Source organism: Lepisosteus oculatus, chromosome 12 (assembly GCF_040954835.1).
Source record: "Lepisosteus oculatus isolate fLepOcu1 chromosome 12, fLepOcu1.hap2, whole genome shotgun sequence".
In the NCBI taxonomy this organism is placed as follows: Eukaryota; Metazoa; Chordata; class Actinopteri; order Semionotiformes; family Lepisosteidae; genus Lepisosteus; species Lepisosteus oculatus.
The window spans coordinates 22,264,087-22,287,081 of record NC_090707.1 but is presented as its reverse complement, the minus strand read 5'-3'; the positions used below and the strand labels follow the sequence as shown (position 1 = coordinate 22,287,081).

The window sequence follows — 22,995 nt, the reverse complement described above, 5'->3', positions numbered from 1 at the left end:
TTGGACCAATTGTACAAAGCTGAACTATGTTTCAAGCACTTTACAGTTTTCTAGTACATAGACAAAAAAAACAAGGCGGGCTTAAGACTTTTCCCTCAAAGATTTAAGAAACAAAATGTTTCATTTTAGAAAATTTGTATTTATTGTATGTCTTGCATCATACTGTAAACCAATTTTAAATTAATTTAAAAGTTCTAACACTTTAGATGATGGTGTACTTTTCAGTGTTGCTTATTGCCAAAGCCAACAAGAACGCATACTGTATGTTGAGGTTAAAAATAAGTAACCATGTACTGTGCATAATCAGAAGTTTAATTTTTTGTAAAACTGTATGTACGGAAAGTGGTTATTGTGTCAGGACAACAAAATTTGATAGAGACCAATTTAAATCCATAGACTTGTAAATTCCCACAAATACTTACTGACAGTACCCAGAACAATGAAAAACAATTCTGGCAATATTATATTTAAATTTCCATTTCCCATAAGTGGTACACCCCACAAAGATCCTGCCTCAGAACCCCTGGAAATGCAAACAGCAATCATAGAACTCCATGTAACAAGGCTATTTTTTACTTATATTTATAATCGTTGTTGTTGAATTCATTTCATCCATATGCAGGCAAAGAGGTTATTTTTGGTATAATGCTCATCACACTCACACACTTACCATTATGAACTGCACTCCAGCCCCAAGTCTCCAAAGGCACTGCTTACCAAGTTTCTTATTCCTCACAAATCCAGTCAGCTTCTTTCAGCCAGCACCCTGCATTCTTAACTTAGTAAGTATTAATAAGGTCCAAATACAAAAAACAGTTCACCTTGACTCTCACAACCAATCTCATCCACACAGTTAAGTGCACTACAACATTGGAAGAGAATATTTTACCGTCAGGCTTTCACATGACAAATTTCCTCATAAGCATTGTTTAAAAAAAAAAACTTCAGAAAGATTCATCTCAGCCAAGGCAGCTCTCAGGGGATTTAATTACTGTGCAATGTGAGTGGTATAAAAAATGTTTTTTTTTTCTCTTTTTTCCTTCCGCAAAGGTCAAAGTTTAACCTGTACCCAACAGAATGCTACGGAGGTTCCTGTGATACATAACTTCCTTGTTGATTATTGACAGAGTACTGTGCTTTTTTCTAATAGCTCTTCCAAGAGTCAGGGAAGCAAAACACCATCCAGTCCCCCTTAAGGTTCTATTAAACATGACAAGAAAAGGGCGTTAATGGAGATTTACCACCAGTTAATAAAAGAAAATAACAGACCTGTCACCAAACTAAAGAGCAAAAGAAAATGATGCTCCAATGGTACCCGATTCTTTAAAAAAAAATGGCAAGCTTCTTTTGACAAGCTTTTGAAACAACAATTTATGGATATGGGGTGAGATCTAGTCAAAACTGAGATCCCCTGGGGACTTGCTTTTTATTGCAAAACTAAGCTGGCAATTAAATTGAAAGCACAATGTTGTAATATGTAGGGTCACAATAATTTTGACAAGACTGCTGTATGGCATATTAGTATGGTGGCGGTGAACTCTGCTGCCTCAAAAATCTTGGGCCCTAGGGTTTATTTTAAACTTCACAGACATCTGCTAGGTGAAGTTCACATGGTTTCTCTATGTCCACAGGTGATTCTGTTGGGTGCTCCAGTTACTTCCCCCTCTAAGATTAAGGTTAATCCATGTGCTTGTGTATGTGCTTTGAGATGGGTTTTCATTCCAGGGCCTATGCTTAGCTTTCTTCCAGGAAAGGCAACAGATTGCTGCAGCCATTACCTGGTGCAAGTGGCAACCTGATAATGGAAGGATGGAAGAGTAACTACAAATTAACAACTGCACTCATTTTGAAATGTTCTGTATCCCTTTGACATTTGTTTCCATTTAAGGAGGCAACGTGGCAAAGGACTGCACATACAGTACAACAGATATAATATCTTGCTCTTTGATTTGTTATAGCCTATGAACAGATCTGCAAGTTATAGGTAGGCAAAAGTAGATCCTTAGAAGCATGAAAACACTGATTGATTCTCATTTTCATTTTCATTTTCAGTGTGTGGTTACTTTTTAATTGAACCCCAAAGATTCAATGAAACGCACCTTTATAAATTCCACAGACGGTATGGAATTGCTTAATTTGCATGCTCTTTGAAACATGGCCATGTTGAATTTGCCTAAATCTAATGTTGCAATCTTCTGTAACATATTTATATTTGAGGGATCCCGGCAAAAATATTTATTCTTCTAGCATATATAAAATACACGTGTCTGTATTTTCCAATTCAAATATCAGTCCACCTTAGAGCAGACTAAAAAATGCAACAACCTGACATGCATACAGTATATACAGTAGTAATGCTAGGCATGAAGACACCAAGTGCTGCTGAGAAACTGGAATGCCCTAATATTCGCTGCATTTTAAAGAAATGTCAATAATGTTATTTGTAAATTAAACTTTTCCTAAGATGGTATGTGGATATATTTACCCTGTGCTGACGTTTTGTCATAAACCACAGAATTTAAATGATGCTATGAAACAAACAACAAAAGGCTACTCAATTACAATAAAGTCCTGATAGATCTGCACTCCCGCTGAGTGTGTGGAGCAGAAAAAAGGGTGAAAATTTAAAGGCAAAAATTGATTTGTTCCGGATTCTGCTGGAGGTTAAAAAACCGCTCTTTGCTGTGTCAAACAGGGGTGAAGAGGACAGGGAAAGAGCTGGAGGATATCAAGCAGCCAGACAGGTCAAAACCCTTAAAATCAACAGAAAAGGGTGGGCTATTGAACTCAGCTCTGCTTCCTCATGTGGCAGGCTCAATAAAAAAAAATCAATTAAACACCATAATTTGTGCCTTTGAAAGGTCTGTCCCATTTCCATAGAGGACTTGAAAGTTTACTACTGAAAGGCATAAGCATGCAAGACAACAATGTCAGAAAAAAAAACTGTGCAACAGATCTCAAAATAGTACTCTCTCTGTCCATCACAATAACTCTATATTCACTTCAGTAAGTCTTCCGAAACTAAACCACTCATTAAATACCTCCAAGTGAAAAACTCATAGTGTTTTAAAATGCAATGCCATGATATTCAAAGTTCTATTTCCAATAAATGCCTTTGATATCAGAATACAATGAACGTAGTATTCATATGACAATGACTATGTGACATAGATCCCTAATAGGAGTCATTAGAAACAGCACATTTTTCACCTTTGATTTGATTCTAGACATATTTAATGTCACCAGGTTTGAAGCCATTTTTAGATTCATAGCTGTATTCTGAAACAAAGTCTTACTGTATTACAACCTTATCAACCGTATCACCCCCTCTTCTCTGTTTGATGATTCATATTCTTGTTAATATTGTTTAGGCAATTCAAATTAGTTCAAATAGTGTAAATGTGACATGTGTTATAACCAGAATTCCCAGGTTGTATGTATTTATTGGGGATAATCATCCGATGTGCTTTATTTTGAGAATGGGGGTGACAAGGATGAGAGAACAAAATCTAAGGACAAAGTGTTCCTTCACCATAGCAAGCAGTTGGAAAATGGAAAAGGGAAGGTGACTGTGAGCCATGGGAAAGCTAATAGTTTCCATCAACAGGTTTTGGGCAGGAAAACCCTGAGCCTCTCTGCAGGAAGTCCTTTACAGAACAAAAGCTGGCTAGAACAACTAACTATTTCAAGTTCTGCCCCTCCCTCTTTACTAGATCTGTGCAAATGTCAGGGAAAGGGCTGTAAACATAAGTTCTGGTGGTCATCAAAAACTCCTGGCTGTGTTCAAGTAGTTCTCTGAGGCAGTCAAGTTGCAACACAAAGGTCATATTACCACAAACTGGAAACCCATACGTTTGTTACAGCACTGGGAATAGGCTGTGCTGTGCTAAAGCCATTTGTTCCAGAAGTCTTGAAAGAAGACTATTTTGTATTTGAATGTTTTTTTCTATTTATATTCTGAACATGTTTTCCTACATATGTTTGACTTTATTAATGATGTATACTTATTGTATTTTGACCTTAAAAATATGAATTCGTAAGATGGGAAGACAAATAATTGTGTTGTCTTAGCCTTAAAAAGTTTAATAACCCTCCCTCTAGTGGAAGATCATGCTCAAGAGTCCAGCGCAAGACATTGTTTCCAGTTTAAATATGGGTTTATTAGGTCACTCTTCATTATACACATTGAAATAGAGCTGGTCAATGCATTATTTGATTTTAAGAGAATAGGGACAAAGAAATAAAACAGTATAAACTATAAGGAGTTTAAAATGACATAATGTGTTTCAATTAAACTAAAAAGACATATCACATCAACAATAACTCACACTTATATATTGCTCAGGTTTTTCTCTGTGAGTTTCAATTACCTGTGCACCACTTAATATGAACTAATGATACAGTGGCAGAGTGACATTCTGCAGTCTATATCAGCTTTAGTTATATTGTAAAAATACTGTACAGCAAAGCTTTCTTCCTAAAAGAGCCCACTAAAGAAGGAAGACATTCCCTAGAGTTCTGGAAGCATCTCTGCCATTTATGTTTTTCCCTGAAGCATGAAGGAGATTAACACTGCATTAAGACAGCTTTCTGCAAGCCTCTGAACTGTAAACTGACAGTAAATTAAACTACTTACTACTTATGTTGCATAGGCAGCATCGCTTAATTATAGTATTTTACGTTAAATCTTGTTAATTTCCAAACCTATATAATACTTCCTTACATGAATGTTTCAACTATGTTTTCAGTTGTGTAAAAAATAACTAAAGCATGTCTTTTACAACCCATAATGGAAAGTAATTTCTCAGCAAGTCTTCACCATAGCCAGTTCATACTGCTTTACATTGATATTTTCGTCCATGCTGGTTTTCATCATCATCATTATTTTTGTTTTAATCTGCATTGTTGTATTATCACCAATCTTTTTTCCTTCCAAAGTGTTGTCTATTGATAATTAAAAATGTTACATATCTAATGAAACATTAAAGCTATTAAGATTCTACTGGGAGCAGAAAACACAAAGTAGTAGAACTGTTTGTGTTGCACATATTGCCCACATTAAACAGGAAAGTAGCATGAAGGCCCCAGAGGAAGCTCACACTTGGCTAGCCCTCTCCAAAGAGTTTTTTGGGCTAAATCAGTTAGGTTTAGAGTTGATCAGTCCTTTGATGTGCCTACACAGCCACCCATTGAGGCAAAGATAACAGATTCAATGTCAAGGCTACAGGACAAGGTTTGACATTTGCTGGGCATGAAATCAGCTTTCTGCATGTGTGTTGGAGCTAAAGTAAGATAAATTTGGACTTTTAAGCAGCAATCAGATAAATTAGAGAAAGTATGAAAAGTTTGAATATATAAACATCCGAATACAAAGTAGATATAAGTAAAATAAAATTAAGTCACATTTGAAATTACAGGTTATGTAACAAAGAACACCACACACTGCTAAATAAGGAAGGCTTTTTGTTATTTTTATAATTGAACTAAAATATATTTTAAAATGTCCGCCTTTTGCTTAACAGTAAATAAATATCTTACCAAATAAATCATCCAAGATGTATGCCAATCTAAATAAAATATTTTGTCAGTGAAATGAAGCAGATGAAATATAAGTAATTGTAAATCCCTGTTTTCGCAAACAGTGAAAGGTTTCTGAGAAAGCTGCCTTTTCTCATTAGCTGCAAAGTCATTTGGAGCACAGGAATATGAAGTTCATAGGCAGAGCGTGTGAACTCCATGGGGGATTAGAAGGTTCAGCCTCTCCTGCCGAGTGCCTTGCTGATAATTACGGGGACTTTTTCAGTGAACGAAAATGACTGTCAATTGAAAAAGAAAGGTTCAATATTTGCAATTAGAGCCACTCCACCCTGCCCTTTTTTCCTCATTTCATAGGGCAGAATTTGAGGATACAGGCTTTTTGGGGGGTTAGCTCGTTGATGGAACTGTTGCAGTTCTCTGCCTGACTGATCTCAAAGGATAACAGTAATGCAAATGTACTTTTATTTTCTTAATTAAGAAGAAGACTTGAAACTGTCAGAAAATAAAACATCTGAAGCTGTATAACTGTCCAACTTAACATCCATTACTTGTCTAGCTAATAGCATTATTTTTAAAGAAAATATTGATCACAACTAACCCATAGATATAAACAAACACTGTATTATCAATTGCATACAGTACTATCCTACTATCATATTGTTGACTAAACATTAAGTACAAGAAAAAGATTCTATCTTTAAACAGATATTTCAAAATCCTTAATATGTAAATTATAATATGTCAATGAGATTTATTTTTCATTCCTGATTAAATTAATGTTTCTGTAAGATATACATTATAATAAACCTCAGTTAAACATTTCTATAACTAAACATTTACTTTTACGAGTGTTGTGACACACTATGTCAGCAAAGCAGCACATCTCTGGTATGAGACGTAGAAAAACACAGACGTCTATCATTAAAATCCTTTGTTAACCCACTTCAATTCTCCAATATCTCCACCTTGTGGTCACAGACACACAGACCCAACCCCCAACCCCCCCCCACACACACACACAACCAAAGAAAAAACCTTAAGATCTTAGTTTCCTGCCTGATAAAGTAGTTGTTTGTTGCCATTGTTAGCAGAATGTGAACACTGAACAAATTCAAAGTCCATCCCTATCCAAGTACATAGGAAAATATGATGCACATACTGTAATCTAAAATGTGAATACACCAATAAAATGGGTTTTTACTCAAGAAAATTACAAAATTCTAATAAACATATATAAATGGTATGTTTTAAAACTTTTTTTAATTGTGTCTTTAAAATAAACTTATAGGTCTTTAAAATATCCTAAAATGTGAGTTAAATAAGTTGAATAATTACAATTATAGCAAAAACTGAAAAGAAATATGGTTCCCAACTACAGACAAGTTCAAACAAAATGCTTTGTGGCTTAATGCCTTTAAAAACTACTTTACCATGGAAGTTATTTTGCTTGGAATTCTCCCATTCTAAAGCTCTCACCTGCTGAGATCATAGCTCTGGTTTGCTCCACTGCACTCAAGTTAATACGGATGGCTTCGCTCAGTACTTCTCAACCAAAGAGGCAGACGTCTCCTTCTACACTAACATTCACCAAGAGATTCCGTTCACACTTTTACATTATTCATTTTCATTATCCAATTTTCTACTCACGAGTGTAGCTTACTCTCAGCTAGTCACAAGAGCAGAAAACATTTAATACATCATTATGAGTCTTACTAACATTATTATTCAATAAGAAGAAAGTGACAGATGTGTGTCTACATGAATTTGTTCTGGGTTCTCAAAGTAGAGGCTTGACATTTTCATTTCTTAACAAAATAACTTGTAATAAGGAATAATATAATTCAGCTATGTTTAACTAAATTGATGATCATAAGTTGTGTCCTACAGTGGGTATAACATGATTATAAGAGAAAGAGAGATCACTTTATTGGCCATATCCAATTTCTTGTATTAGGAACTTGTTGTTGTTTTTTTCACATACCCCAACTTGCTCTCCATGGGACACACAGACAAGGAGAGAAACTTGAGATCAGAGTGCAGGGTCAGCCATTTAAGATAAGATTAAGATCACTTTATTAGCCATATACAATTTCTTACATTAGGAATGAATCTCTTCACATACCCCAGCTTGTGCTCCATGAGACACAGACAGGGAGGGAGAGAAGCTTGGGGTCAGAGCACAGGGTCAGCCATTGTATAGTGCCCCTGGAGCAGTTGGGGTTAAGGGCCTTGCTAAGGGGCCCAACAGAGCAGGATTCCTCTGCCAGCTGCAGGATTTGAACCAGCAACCTTCGAGCCCCAGGCACAGATCCTTAGCCACAGTGCCACCACTCCACATTTTGAGTGTCTTATGATTGTAAATCATATTATAAAAAGTGTGACAACATATAATCTGAAGCATTTCCCTTTGGAAATTTGACAATAGTATTATGATGCTTCATTTTTGCCTGAATAACATTGATATATCCCTAAAGAATACTTGCTGGACAACATTGCTGGTCAGTATGACTGCAAGATAAAAGATTAAACAGTTGTATATGTAATGTAATATTCTCAAGCTGAGAAAACAGTCATTCTCACAATGTATCTCTGATACATGACCATATGCATGGGAGTGAATTGACATTCTTGTAAGAGTGTGTTGATTAGCCAGCTCCATTAAATTAATTAATCTATATTACACTCTATAGATTTTAACTTTTCTTTTTATTGGAAATATTTTGTTAACCATCCAACTTGTTGTGTTAACTTAATGACTATGCATCAAACATTTAACCAACCATTCCGTATATGTAACAGTTTACACATGGTTTTTCTGCACTCCTTTTCCTCCTTTTAAAGTTTTCCTTTATTTTCCATTTCTGTTTCATGCATGATGACCCAAGCAAATGCTTGACATTGGCATATTTAAACAGTGATCTGAAATGTTTTGGTCCACTAACTTAAATGACTACATCAACAGTGAAAGTGGATCAACACTTCATTCTTATAGTACATTATTCAACTATAAAAATAACATCTGGAGTACATTATGTATTAGAAACACATTTTGCCTAATGTTACAGTTGAAAAATGCTTGTTTTCTGTTTTTGCCCCTGAAATAAAATGACTAAGAATTTTCTCATTAATACAATATTGATTTCTGTCATTTTTGGAAAGTGTTCTTGATTCCCTTATACACAACCAGGTAAACTAAAAGCTCTTGATTACATGCATGATTACATGCCTAACAGCATAATAGAAAGAAGGACTACCTTCTTTCTATTACTTTCTTTAAACATGATCCTAGATAGTTGTATACAAGAAACCATGGTCAAAACTGTGGTTTTTAGAACACTATGATTTTGTGTAGTGATTTTGACATAAACACCACTATTTTGTTATGACTGCATTAACTAAGGTGGCACCACAATACAACATAGGCCTTATTCTTTGTTTATTTTGCTTAAATCTATAAAGATTGTGGTTAGTGGATGTTTTGGTTTAGTTCTAAAATATGCCTTAGGTGTTCTCATAGGCATCAATGGAAAAAAGCAAAGACAATAGAAAGCCTAAATTAAGTCTTAAACATGCTTGTGCAGTCCCAGAGTAATTTATTGTACTTTCCATCAGTCAGATAATTATCACCTTGCCTTTCTCCCTTGCAATCACCTTTTCAACCAGTTGCAACTGTTTTGGAGGGATTATACCTACAGTATAGTAATCTCAGTTGATATTATTGTGCATAATAATGCAAACATTTTAATACCTTGTGACTCCTTTATCATCTGTCTTTACAAAGCACCTTTTAGCTAATTCAAATAATATATTAATAATTCCCTAGAAAACATCTGCAATGATTCTGAATGAGCATCTTTTTATCTTTGGTGTCTTATACTGTACTGCATTGGTCATGGAGATAGTTGACCCCTCTTTTACATGAAGCCTGTGCTTTAATAAAAATGAATGCAACAAATTAATAAAAATGAATATCTCAGCATTTGGTCCAAAGTCAACTCTAGAGGTTTTCAATTAATAAAAGAAAAAAAAACATCAGTGATACTGTATGTAAAAATAAATAAAAAGTAAAGATAGCACAAGGAGACTGTGAAGTTCATTTAGTTCTTTAGTGTATTTGTTTTTCTCACTGGCCAAAAACTGCCGCACAAAAACTACAAGTGACTACAAAAACAAAAATATTTCATATGTACAGTATATAATCAAATAATGTTCTTGTTATGATACAAACCAGACTTAATTACTGACAAGATTAATTTATCGAAATTGTATAAAGATTGAAATACAAAGCAGCAAAGATATACAAGAATGAACTTTCTTTTATCCTGCTTAAATCCGTGCTGAATTCAGATTTATTTTTTTAAGACTCTATCTTATCTTTTTGAAATGAATAATGATATTAACTTATATACTCCCTCTCAAGAAAAACTGTACAAACATTACAGAAAGAGCAGATAAGATCACGGCTAAGGATCTGAATTCTACAAAAGGTATAAAAGACTACAGGTCACGGTGCACTGTGTTCAGAAGGAGAACAGAGTGCCGACATGATGAAGCATCTCATTCTTGGTCTGGTGTGTCTGGCTCTTACAGAGGGACTCATCAGGTGAGGAAACTGAAAACAAGTTTTGTTAATTACTTTTATACCTACCAGCTTATGCTAATGATCACAGAATTAGATACAATAGGTCAATTTCATAACATGAATTTCTGCATGGCTTCAGACTGCCTCTGAAACAGTTCAGGATGGAAAAAAATAGTTATGCTTCCACAAATAACAATGAGGATTGTAGTGTCATTTTAAAATGTTTTGCACTATTCTCCTGAGACGCATTTAATGCAATAAGTCCACTCCTGTTTTCTTTTAGAAGTTAATAACATCATTATGTCAGTCAATATATGACTAATCATATGATACATTACAGAAAATACAGGCAATAGTCAATACTGATAAGAAAAATGTTTTTTTAATTTTGTTTAATTTGAGGTGAATCATTAGGACAAGTATGGATTTATTAGTTACCATAAATAGCACTGTACTCCTGAGTGGCTGTAATCCTAAACAATTTCATATTTAGTAGAGTAGAACTATTTGTAATGTACTGTACATACTGTGCCATGAAACCAGGGGAAAGCATTTAAAACTGTTGAGTATTGTACACATTGTATTACTTACCTCATCTACACAGAATAGAGATTATCAAAAAGGTGAACCACTTACTCCTTACTTACAATCAAGAATATAATTTAAATAATTGCATTAAAATTAGAAGTAATGTTAAAATTATACAACACATTTATTAGACCTCACTAGGAATAATGTGTTCAGTCTTAGTCACCATAATACAAGAGAGACAATGCTGCTCTAGTGCAGGGATCCTTGAACTGTGTCCCTTCCAATCTTCTTCAGTTCTACCACAATTCTTCAGCTGAAGCAGCATTCAGTGTTTTAATTTATACAGTAATTAACAGACTCTAAATAACAACTGAGGTGTTGATTACACTAAAGTACGGTATTGGAGTGGATTTAAAGGGTAACCATCAGCAAACAGATTAATTTTGTATCTGAAGAAAATATTATACTCCTAGAGATTTAAAAAAAAACTAAATCCTAAAGGACACTGAGACAGTTTAACCAAGGAAGTGTTATAAAATTAGCAACTATAAAAGGCCCTAAGGAAAAAAATGGAAATAATGCTCAGTAAAGGTCAGGACAAAAACAAGAAACACATCTTTACTCAATGGATTGTCTGAAATCAATTCCTAAGCCATATTGTTGAAGCTGACTCTGTAACATTAAAAATATGGCTTTCTAGAATGTTTGGATCATTAAGCTGCATCCATACTGTAATTACAAGATTGTGTCTCATTTCATTTGTAACCTTGGTTATGTTGTGCTGTACTCTGTATTAAAGTTGCTAGTATTACTATAGCAGCTGTTCTTAAAAGCAGAATGTATTAATGGTTTTACTGAACAGAGGTTCAGACAATTGTCAGATTCTAATTTTGCACTTTTGCTGTGCATTGAAAGCACCAAGGTTCAACATGGCAATATGTGCATCTTTTCTAGTACATCTCACTTCATCCCAGAAATGTACAGTGTGAAATGTAAGTTTCATGCTTTACATTTCTGGCACCTTATCTTTATCACTTTAATCGCCTACAAACCCAGGACAAGAGTCCTCCTAGACTCTTCAACCTTAACCCTTCACTGAAAAATAGCTGCTCTACTACCAACATACTCTACCATCTGCATATTTCTTCAATGTTTCTGATGTCATCAAGCCTTCCAGAAATTCTGAGTAACTGCTGCAAATTTGTCTGCCTTTTTCACTTTGTTCTGTTCCTAAACCTGCCTGCGCCACTCTTCTCTCTTCTCCCCCTTCTTTCCATTTGGAGTCGAGTGTTTGACTCACTGCACCTATGGCCCCAACCTATATCTGTTTTTTCATCTCTTCCATCTCTCCAATCCTTTTTGCTGTCCTTAAAGGAACCCCTGGTTGTTGACTCCCACTCCACCCCTCGGGTGCAAGCACATAGTGTCAGTCTGTACTGGATCTGGCCTTCCTCATTCACAGATCATACTGTCCCAGGGATTTAGGCCTTGGCTTTTACATTGATGATTGCCCCATTTACCCACTACAGCTGGTGTCCAAATGATACAGCGTCAACCCTTGATTCTTCACCCTCCTAAAGCTTCCAGCAGCCTATGTGGCTAATATTTCTTGTTTTAGAGGTTCATCCTGGAATATAATCTCATTCAATCCACCTAGAAAACTTCAGTATTTGGTACTGAATGTCTCTTCCTGTTTCCACATCAGGCTACTCTTCCTGGTTACCACAGGGTAGTTAATACTTATACAGAGTAGTGTAGTACTACAGAATAGCTAGTACTACTACTCTTGTCAGTTGCTAATACAGAGTTCTAATCTAAAACTAGCCCTGGTAATGCTACTAGTACTAGTACTAGTACTAGTACTAGTACTAGTACTAGTAATGCTAGTACTGCCACCTGTTTGCAAACTCACTGTTAATTCCATCACCTTCATCATACGTGTGCTTCTAATGGACTGCACATCTGAACCTAATCAATCAAACAAACTCAAGCCTGCATCAAATGTGCTTGTCATTTTCAATGCTTTATGTGCATTCTACTCCATTCTGGCAAAACTGCAATCAAATCAGCTTGCTCTTAACCCAGTGTTCAAAATCTATGTTTGGGGGATTCTTTTGGGGAATGTGACAGCTCTGATCTCCTGTCAAGCACTGTTACTTCCTCAGAAAGGCAACATAAAGCTCTAGTATTAAGAATAATATCACTTTATATTTGTTGATTTGTGTTACTGTTATTATTAGAATATGACTGAAACCATATTGTCAGCTTTATTTTTGTGGCTCTATGTTCTACGTACATAAAAAATGTAAGTTCAGTATTATGATTAGCATGACATACAGTTTAGTTTATTTTTCAAACCATTATTTTAATTTGCTGTTTTCCCCCTTGGATCTGCACTCCATTTCTGGACTTGCTTTTATCACTAGAATCCCCCTGTTGAACATGAAGTTTATCTACGAAGAACTGAAAGAGAGAGGAGAACTGGAGGAATTTTTAAAGAATGAACAGTACAGTGCACCTGGTACATACAATGAACAACTCATAAATTATCACAATGTAAGTCAGAGCAAACAAACTTAATTAATGTTTTAGGTTTAAACTGATTATTACTTTGACATTGCAGTCAAGCCCTACAGAAACATATTAAATACAATTAACATATACTGTGTATGAATTCATAAGCTGTATGTCATGTGACATAAGCTGTATGTCATGTGACACAGTTTAAATAGTTGCAGGGAAAAAAACATGTACAGCACAATGGCATAACTAAAGGACAACAAGCTTATTCTGGAGCATTAAAGCAAACAAGTAACCACAAAGATTCAGAAAGTAATTTCTAAATTCAAAAATTGATAAATTAAAGCATTACTTTTAAAGTGCTTGTGTTACAAATGTTTGGAAGTACCCTTTTCAGAAACCACCTTGCCAATCCTCTGACATCCACATAATGAAGAATTAAATACTTCTTTGTATTACAAAGACAGCTATTTCCTCCTACACAAGTATTAATACAGTCAACTGTTACATGCAAATCTTTATATTCAGGCCATCCTGAATTTGTGGCATGAGTCATACTTACAGTAAAATTGCACATTCATTTTTTAGGAATATTCTGTTTATAAAAGCAATTAAATTAATGCTGGGCAAGATAAATCAGCAGAACTGTAGATCTGTTCAAAAGTATGAAATCAAGATAAATAATTTATACAGTTTATATTTTTGATGTGTAACGTGACTTTCAGTCAGAGTGTGCACCATCTTGTTATAGTTACAAATAATAGCTCTCACTTTTACAGATGGCATATTTTGGCAAAATTAATGTAGGAACCCCTCCACAAACTTTTTATGTCCATTTTGATACCGGATCTTCTACTCTCTGGATCAACTCAGTCTACTGCAAGAGTGAAGCCTGCAGTAAGTACTTAGTACTTAGTAGATTATGTAAGACAAAATACCCTTAAATGAAGCTGTTCTATGCTCATAGAGATATTTTTAAAGATTAAGAGGAACGACAGATAAATGACATACAGATAGAAATCTGTTTAATCTTTCAATAATCACACCTTTGTAGCAATAGTTTTAATTACTTTTGAAATTCTTTTTTTTTCTGTCGACAACACAGTATCAGACTCTGAAGAAAAAGACCAATGAAGTGCCAATGAGGTTTTGCTTATGAATGAGTCATATTCCTTATTTAATTAAGTCGGTATTCTGCCCTGGACAGGATGCTACTCCATTGCCAGGCACACACAGATACAGGGACAAGTTAAACAACCAATTAACTTAGCTAGAATATGTTTTGGAAAGAGAGAAGAATCCACAGCACACAGTGAAAACCCACGTGATCAAACCGAATCAAACTCAGGGCACAAGAGCTGTGAAGCAGAAGTGCTAATCGCCATGTCCATGTCACAGTGGCACCCTTATAATATAGCGACAAATTGTCTTATACAGTAAGTGTGTAAAGAAGATGAGCGGTAATTCTATTTTTTCCTTCTCAGTTAATATCATAGGTTTCCTTCCATTACTCCATCTTATTGGTTAATGTATCAATTTTAGAATTCTTCTTTGTTCTCTCATAGCACATCATCCACTGTTCAACCCACAGAAGTCTTCCACCTATCATAGCAATGAGCAGCCCTTCTCTATCCATTATGGAACAGGAAGCCTCACAGGTGTTATTGGCTATGATACAGTCACTGTAAGTAAATGGGTCTTACTCTATGGGACGTGTAAAGTGCAACGTTTCACAAGTATTAACTAGATTCTCCTCAAAGAATGAATAATCACTATAATAAAGATAACAACAATATTTTTTCATAAATGTACCTTAAAGAAATGTATAAAAAAATCAGATAAGTCACAATGCTCTGAAAGTGTTACAATCATAGCATATCTAAAACTGCAATACATAAGTGTTAGTGTAAGAAAAAGCCAATATAAATACATTTGAGACATGACTTAAAAAACTGAACCTTTAATGATCTGTGGAGGGTTTTTTGCTGTTTAATAGGGAATTTCAGTCTTAATGGAGTATCTCAGAGTGCCCCATTAAAACACTTGTTTTTGGCAATGATAAAATTCCACTGTCTTGAAGTAGCATGGACCAGACCATTCAAAGACATATTCTAGTCTTTCTATTCTAGATATATAAAATGTTACTTATATAGTACTTATCTTCAAACTACAAGTTAATTTCTATTTTGAGAAAAAAAAAACAGGTTCATTTGAAATGAATGTACCAAGTAAATGCATGTAATTCAGGAATGTTAAATGACAAATCATTAACAGCAAAGGATTTCCCATATTTATGATTAACACTTTTTGCTGTAAACTGAGGCAATTATACATCTTTACCTCTAAAGTAAATATAGTGAGCATTTGATAATATGAATATGAGGCCAACTACTGTAAGTGAACTTTTTTAACACTGGTGTTCCCACTACAATTTGGAGTGAGCAATTTGGTGGCAGTGAAGTTTTCAGAAATTCATGAAACAGAGAGATGAAAGGTATAAACTTATGGTCATTATGACATCTATCTTCTAGTCAAGACATAAAAATAACCTCAGTCAACAGAAACATTGCTAATTGTTCACATTTTTCATCATCTATATAAGTTGAATATCAGAAAACCACGGATTAATAAATTATTGAATTACTGTACATTGCCCCCTTACAATCATTAGCAGAAAAGTGAAAAAGTTTTTTGTGTGTCTCCACAGCTTGGGGATCTCACTGTCACAAACCAGAAGATAGGTCTGAGTATCACAGAACCAGGAAACCACTTTGCAAGACCCCTACATGATGGAATCATGGGGCTAGCGTTTAAACAAAACGAAGGAACTATTGTGGACACCATGATAAAAGAGAACTTGCTTGAGGAGCCTGTCTTTGCTTTCTACCTCAGCAAGTGAGATTCCATGTATTCAACATAAAGTGTATATTCTACCTGAATGCTAAATATTCAAAGTGCGACGAATATATTTCTGTAAAATGATGCAAAGCAAAAAAGTTTTATTTTGTATTATATGTACAACAGAAGTAATTAGCTGCATTTATACTATCCTTTGGGCTTGAATTAGAATTATTTGAATTATCTCTTTTGAATGATTACAGTATGTAATTTTATCTCAAGGAGCTCAGAACGGGGCAGCGAAGTTGTTTTTGGTGGAACAGACCCAAGTCACTACACTGGGGAAATTCACTGGGTTCCTGTTGCCCATGAAAGCCACTGGCAGCTGGTTTTTGAAGGGTATGTTGTCCAGGTTTTGGCAATCAGTTGAAAATCTCTTCAGTGACTATAAGTATTGCTTCAACAAGTAACTCATATTTGTAACACAATTATTAATTACTTCCAAAACATTTTCTTTACTCTTAACCCAGGGCTCAGCAGAAAAGTCTGGCCATAGTGGTAAGCACTAACGCCAAAGCCATTACTTTATTAAGAATTAATAGATTTGTTGCACACAACATAGTTACAATCATACAAAGTGGTAGCTGATGCCAGCTCTTAAAAAGTGAAATTATAAATCCACAGTTTGGTAAAGAATTTATGGAGTCTTTTTTCCACATCTCCATGAATCAAAAGCTAGTGCTTTTTCTTTTCCTTCATGTTACTTATATTAAAGCCACATGTGGACACACATCCCAGACATTATAAAGCATTTTTATGAAAGGTGTTTTCTCTTCTAGATTTTAATTTCTATAAATCCCACACTGAATTATCAACTTGTTATACAATATTCTAATCCAAACATGTGTCTCTATCCATAATGACTATTTTAATGCATGTCTTATTATGTATATTACAATTATCATTTCAAGAGCTGAGGTGCATTTGAGGTTTAAGAGTTATTATTATGACGTCTACTTTCAATAGTTTCCCACACATTGTTAACTAAAGCTTACTGTAAATTAGTAAATAGCCAATTAGCTCTTGAAATTTCTAGTGGTTCCACCACTATAAAATTATTCAAGTTTATTTAATTTCCTAAAATGAAAACCTACAAAACAAAATTGTCAAAATACTAAAACACCTTGGGAAAACACAAAATTGTGGATGAGACAGCAGAATAAAAACAGCAGCCACGAATATGGCAATGTCACAGAGATTCCTCTGGATTTTTCACTTTAATCTCATTTAAAATTATTGCTCTTTTCCATTAATATTAGACATACATTATATTATACAAATGTTGAATGCAAAACATATTTCTTCTAGAAAGATGATTTTGTGAGGTTACCAATACTTAGTCGCTGTTCCTTTAGAAACCTTTCACAAAATATGTTACCGATGTGTACTTGCTGATTTGCTTCTTTTTAACAAATTTTCTCAAAGGTTTGAAATAGACCACCACAGCACAGGCTGGTGCCAGAGTGGTTGCTCTGCGATTGTAGACACTGGCACCTCTCTTCTTGCATGCCCCCCTCAATATGTAGATGAACTCCATCAGGCTCTTGGAGCTCAACAAGATCAGAACGGAAAGGTGAGTACCTCAAAGCCCTGTCTGTCATATTAACACTAATTTGTAGAGGACACATTTAACTCAGTTGCTCTCTATTTTCAGTATGTCTTTGACTGCGACAGCATAGACTCCTTGCCTCCTCTCACGTTCATCATGAATGGAGCTCACCTTCATCTTGAGCCCTCTGCTTATGTGTTAGTGGTAAGTATTCACTGCTGTCGTAGGCATCTGTAATGCGTTGCTCTCTGAGGGAAGCAATGAATATAAATCATCGCAGTCAAATTAACTATAATCTTCTTGCTTGTCACCAGTTTCTATATTGTTCTATATTCTATGTTGTGGTTATAATACAAATAACCTAAGTTCTATCAGCTGGCTATATTTTCTTTTTAGTTTGTAAAAAAGGAGAAAGGTTGTAAAAAATAGGAGAAAGGCGAAGTAATATGTTTTAATAGAAGCAAACACAGTTTTGCTGCAGAAGGAAGTGAACTTTATGGATACATCCTGTGACTATGTTTCAGTACCAGGACGACTATGGAAACTCTTACTGCACCAGTGGGATTGAAGGTTCCCGAGAGGAGTATCGGGATGGTTTGCCATACTGGGTTCTGGGAGATGTGTTCCTGAGGCAATTTTATTCTGTTTTTGACCAAGGGAATGGCAGAGTTGGGTTTGCTACACTTGCTTAAAGATCTCTTATCCACGTCACTTAACAAACCTCTACAAATTGATACATCTTATTAAGTGAAACCAGCGACAGTCTTCTAGTCATCCTAGAAGAACATATTTTAAGAGGGGCACTCTGAATTGTAACCATTAAAAATTGTGCATTTTTAAATGTACAACCATAAACCTGATTAAAAGGAATAAAATGCAATCTATGTTTCGGGTTATATTTTGGCAATTCTTACTGATATGTTTAAAGATGTAAAATTTTTCGTGTGCTTGTTTTCTATCTGCTAGAAACTCCAGTTTCTCTTTATTTTCTTACACAGTTCCAGGGCATTGGGAGATACTCTGTAGTTACTCAGTACTGAGAAATACATTTTCAACATCTGAAACCATTAACTATAATTTTCATGCATCTCCATAGTTGACAACTTTACAATCAGTATATATTTCCTTGCTTATGGTTCTGGACTGCAGTGAAGATGAAAAACATTGACTAAAACCTTATTAAACTTCAAAAACATGTCACATTTTTTCAGCTCTCAAAAGCTGTAATGGATCACCTTAATAGGTATTTTCACTTTTCTGTGTTTTGTTATTTAGAACAGAGTTCAATTAGTAGGTTTTAGTTGACTGTCAGATTTTGCTATGCTTTGTGCCCCTTGGGTGCCTGCATGGAACTGATCCCACAGCCACTGTGTCTCCACTGAAGGAAACAGATCTTTGACCAGATCAAAGGTGAAAAAGAAGTTGACGTTGAGGCACATAGCAAAAAAATAAAAACTGGACAAGGGAATTGAAATGCTAATTAGCTTGGATAAGAAAGTGTGTTTTAACAGCATTTTGTGTTCGTAAATTAAATTCAAAGAAAAAAAAAATCAAAATAATCAAAATATCAATAAAGAGTCTTTGGAGGGATTTGAACCGAAACTTGTACAGAAAATTTCAGATACCTCATACAATTGGTCAAGTGATAATCTGATACAATGTAATTTCTATGTTTGTCTAAAGTACACAGAATGCCCTACTTTGTTTTGATAAACCTGTTTGTATTGCCATATTGATATTATTTTACTACAAGTTTGCTGAAATGCCCAGGACATTTATAAAATCTCTTAATAGCTCTTGGCTATTACAAGGACATATCACCCACCAACTGTGTTGAGAGTCTATGATACTGTCTTCCAACAACATAAATCTATGGGTCTAGCTGTTTATGTGAAAAAATAGAGGACCCACCTAGTAAAGTATAGAGTCTTCTGAACAATGTCTGCCGGTAATTCTAAATACAAAATAAACATTATCTAGACTGCCAATCTTTTACGCCACAGTCACTGACAGAGCATACTGTACAATGCAATAAAGTAACTGATATGACAAAACAACCTTATGTCACAATTTTTCTACAACCTTTTGACATTTAGTACTTTGCAAACATATTCACTTCAATGTACCATTCGGTTAAAAGACAGATCAAATAAAAACATTTGAAACTGAATGCTTCAATCAAAACTTGAATGCTGAAACTGAACACTTTAATGGTAAAGCTGTTAAAAGTAAGAAAACACTGCAAGGAAAATATTTTGATTAAAATATATTTCAAAATATATACATTATTTGCAATCCAATTAAATGGAATATAATAGGAAGAGGGAGAATTCTTTATGCATATTTTTTTTACAAATGAATACACATATAGTTGCACTATGAAATCTCCTTCATTATGAAGACATGTTTTGGGGGTTTACATTAAAAAAGCAAGCATAATATCAAACATCTTGTTTTGTATTTTGAACAGTCATTTGAGATCTGAAAGTCATTGTGGTAGTGTAAGTTAGGTAAACCAGTCTGAAAATGACTTGAGATGTGGAGGTGTGTGACAGTTTATTACTGAGCAGTCAATTAAAAACTGAACCCCTGCAAGAGGGGTCTGATGTCTTGCACTGGTCCAGAAAGTGAAAAGAACAGGTTGTGCAGCTTTATGGAAAAAAAGAAGAAAAAGAAAGAGATGCTGAGTGTAGAAATGCTTAGAGAAGATCGTGTGGCCATGATGACCAAAAATCTGGGAAAATTGGTCAAGTACTTTGTACACTATGTCTAGCTCATTTCCAGTAATTTATGTCTATACTTTGATTGCTGACATTCCAGTGCAAATATCTATTAGGTGATGTCTCTTGAAAAAGAATGTAGAAACATGGAAACCTATCCATTAAAGAAGACAGAGAAAAGACAAAACAGCAATAATTCAAATTATCTGCCCCAGCTTGTTGCAATCTTCAGAAAAGTTGAGCTGTCTTCCTGCATTTATTCACAGTAAATGCAGCATGTCAAAAGGGGATTTTATTACCTCCCTGAAGGAAACATTCTCAGAATAATGAAAACACGATCACACGACCTGAATACCAGCGCTTTGGTGTTCTCTGCTGTTCCCTTAATTGCGGTTCCCCTGGATGTCTCTTGCATTTATTTACAAAAAGGTAAAAATGGAAACAAAAAGAGAGAAACCATTTCAGTGCTATTTCTGTAAAATCCAAAGCAGACTATGCGTGAATGCTTCAGTCTGTCTAACTCTGTCATATGTTTTCTATAGTTACAAAGCAACGACAGGGTGTAATGGGCTAAATCAAAAGAAATTGAGAAAAAGCGTAAAGGCCATGCAGAAATAGTCAGGGTCACATCATTGTAGACCTTGTAGAAATCCATGGTTGCTAAGCACAAATGCTACTTTGGGATTCCCAGTAGCAAAAAAGAAGACAAGAAAAACGCTACAGAGTAAAAGCTCAAGAAAAAAAACAACACACAGCAGCACATTCAGCAAATTACAAAGAGAAATCTAAAGGACATTGAAAAAGTTTAGATTTCTAAAAAGGACACTGACATTTTCTTTATCCCTAGAAAATAATTGTTTATTTTTACCAAACAGAATGGTTAAACCATGCTCAGATCTGCTCATTAAAGGCCAATTAGCTGTGATGTTTCCATAGTATAGTTTGCAAACAAGGTTATACAGCTACAACCCAATTACAGCATGTATTATTTTACATTTACCTATCATGTGTTTCCCTCTAAGCTCTATTCATTACATTTATGAATTACAGCTTTTGCTTCCCTACAGTTTTTGTATTTTTTAATCCTAAAAAGATACAGAGGGAACTCTCTTCCACTTACAAACAATACTTTCCATAGGCAGTTGGGAAAAAAACAATTTCCCTAGGAACTAGCCTGTACAGTTTTTTAGGTCAGTGCAAGCCTGTGGCTGTACGTCACAGAATCTCTTTGATATTGTATTATAGTCTTAAAATAATAATGACAATAATGTAAAAATATAAAGAGTACTTTGTTCTGAATTGCAAGGTAACATTGAAAAAATAATGCAATCAGAAATGTCATAAACAAACCTAATCTTTTGTGTTACAGTGAGTCAGTTTCTTCACCAATCACTCAATTCCAGTGGCAGACTTCCAGTTTTGCATAACATTTTTCCCACAAATGATAAGTGCTTCAGTTCATTTTCCAGTGTCTGCTAGACTTTAAGATTCCAATGTATTCTTTGTACCACTAGTTGGAATCCCTGTCTTGAAAAGCCAAGTACGATCTTTAAAAACACCAATTCATATTTAATAACATATTTTATTTATGTTGGGTTCTATTTTTCCTAATAAGAAAACAACCAAGTTTTAAGTGCAATTTGCTGTTTCAGAGCATTTTAAGATTCCCTAGATTTGGAGCATTAGCAAGCTATTTTTAAGTTTAATATTTATTGAGTATAAATTGCTTTTTGCTTTTTTTCACTTTCATGAAAGAAGTTTGGTGAACTTGGTGGAAAAGTGGAACAAATGGTCAAAAAGCAACAGTTTTGATCTCACTACCAAAATAAATATTTTGTGGTCTTTCTGCTCTCTAGGATTGTGGGATGCAGCCATTTTTCAGTGTCCTACAAATTCACTCTCATCCCTTTTATTAGTGTTCTTACTGTGCTGTCATGTGGCCTGCAGTTTCTGCCAAGATGAGCTACCCTGAGATAGCAGGCACACAGGACACATACCAGCACAAGACATATTGCCCATCAAAGCCAAGTATAACATGGCACCTCTGTATCTATGTCAGATGACCAGATGTCTGTGAGCTTTTACAGATGGCTTGTAAACAGCTCTGTTTGCTCATTGTCAGTGTTTCCAATTTTAATTCTTAACCTTGTGTACCTGTATATTTCCAGGACATAACCCTCCTGCCTCATGTTCAATTTAAAATCCAGTTTCGGACAGATGGAGAACAGCATATGCAATATACTAGGTTAACCAGACGTGCGATACATTAGCCTTAAGAATCTGAATCTTTACACATGAAAAATAATTTAAAAATTAATGTATACATGATTAAATGGACGGTACATTTTGGTTCCAATGAGGGCTGAACACAATAAATGGAAACATACACAGGCTATCAGGTAACCAGTACAGGGATGGGATGGCAACTCAAAGTGTTCATGTTATAGCCTACATCTTACTTGTTTTTTGCAGTACTCACTAACTGATTTTGTTTTGTTTAAGTCCCCAGTCTGTCTGAGATGACAGGGAGCCAAAATACATAATAATTCTTCTTGTTCCTCAACTAAAGAATATAAAAAAGGATGATCCTCCAGAGCTGGATAAATTGGCCATGCTGGTGGAGCTGTCAACAGAATAGCAGGTGTGATATGACAAAA

At 34.9% G+C, this 22,995-nt stretch overlaps 2 protein-coding genes across 11 annotated transcripts in view; one reads left to right on the top strand and one right to left on the bottom strand.

Annotated features, from left to right (window-relative positions):
* Positions 1–18,498, top strand: part of LOC102686226 (gastricsin-like) — a 29,576-nt gene extending 11,078 nt beyond the window's left edge. The window contains exons 1-9 of one of the 3 annotated variants that reach the window (XM_006636666.3): positions 10,075–10,141; positions 13,078–13,207; positions 13,951–14,068; positions 14,737–14,855; positions 15,879–16,066; positions 16,292–16,408; positions 17,495–17,642; positions 17,724–17,822; positions 18,143–18,498. In XM_006636666.3, coding sequence (XP_006636729.2) covers positions 10,083–10,141; positions 13,078–13,207; positions 13,951–14,068; positions 14,737–14,855; positions 15,879–16,066; positions 16,292–16,408; positions 17,495–17,642; positions 17,724–17,822; positions 18,143–18,310 — 1,146 coding nt within the window. In that variant the 5' untranslated portion in view covers positions 10,075–10,082 and the 3' untranslated portion in view covers positions 18,311–18,498. Of the gene's footprint in view, positions 1–10,074; positions 10,142–13,077; positions 13,208–13,950; positions 14,069–14,736; positions 14,856–15,878; positions 16,067–16,291; positions 16,409–17,494; positions 17,643–17,723; positions 17,823–18,142 lie in introns of those variants that run through there. The other 2 variants (XM_015359183.2, XM_015359184.2) reach the window with 2 other exon arrangements.
* Positions 1–22,995, bottom strand: part of tns1b (tensin 1b) — a 254,799-nt gene that overhangs the window by 215,134 nt on the left and 16,670 nt on the right. Inside the window, exon 1 of one of the 8 annotated variants that reach the window (XM_015359177.2) lies at positions 671–861. The exons of the other annotated variants lie outside the window; for them this stretch is intronic. Within the exon in view, the coding sequence (XP_015214663.1) occupies positions 671–673 (3 nt within the window). The 5' untranslated portion in view covers positions 674–861. Of the gene's footprint in view, positions 1–670; positions 862–22,995 lie in introns of those variants that run through there. 8 annotated transcript variants of the gene reach the window in all.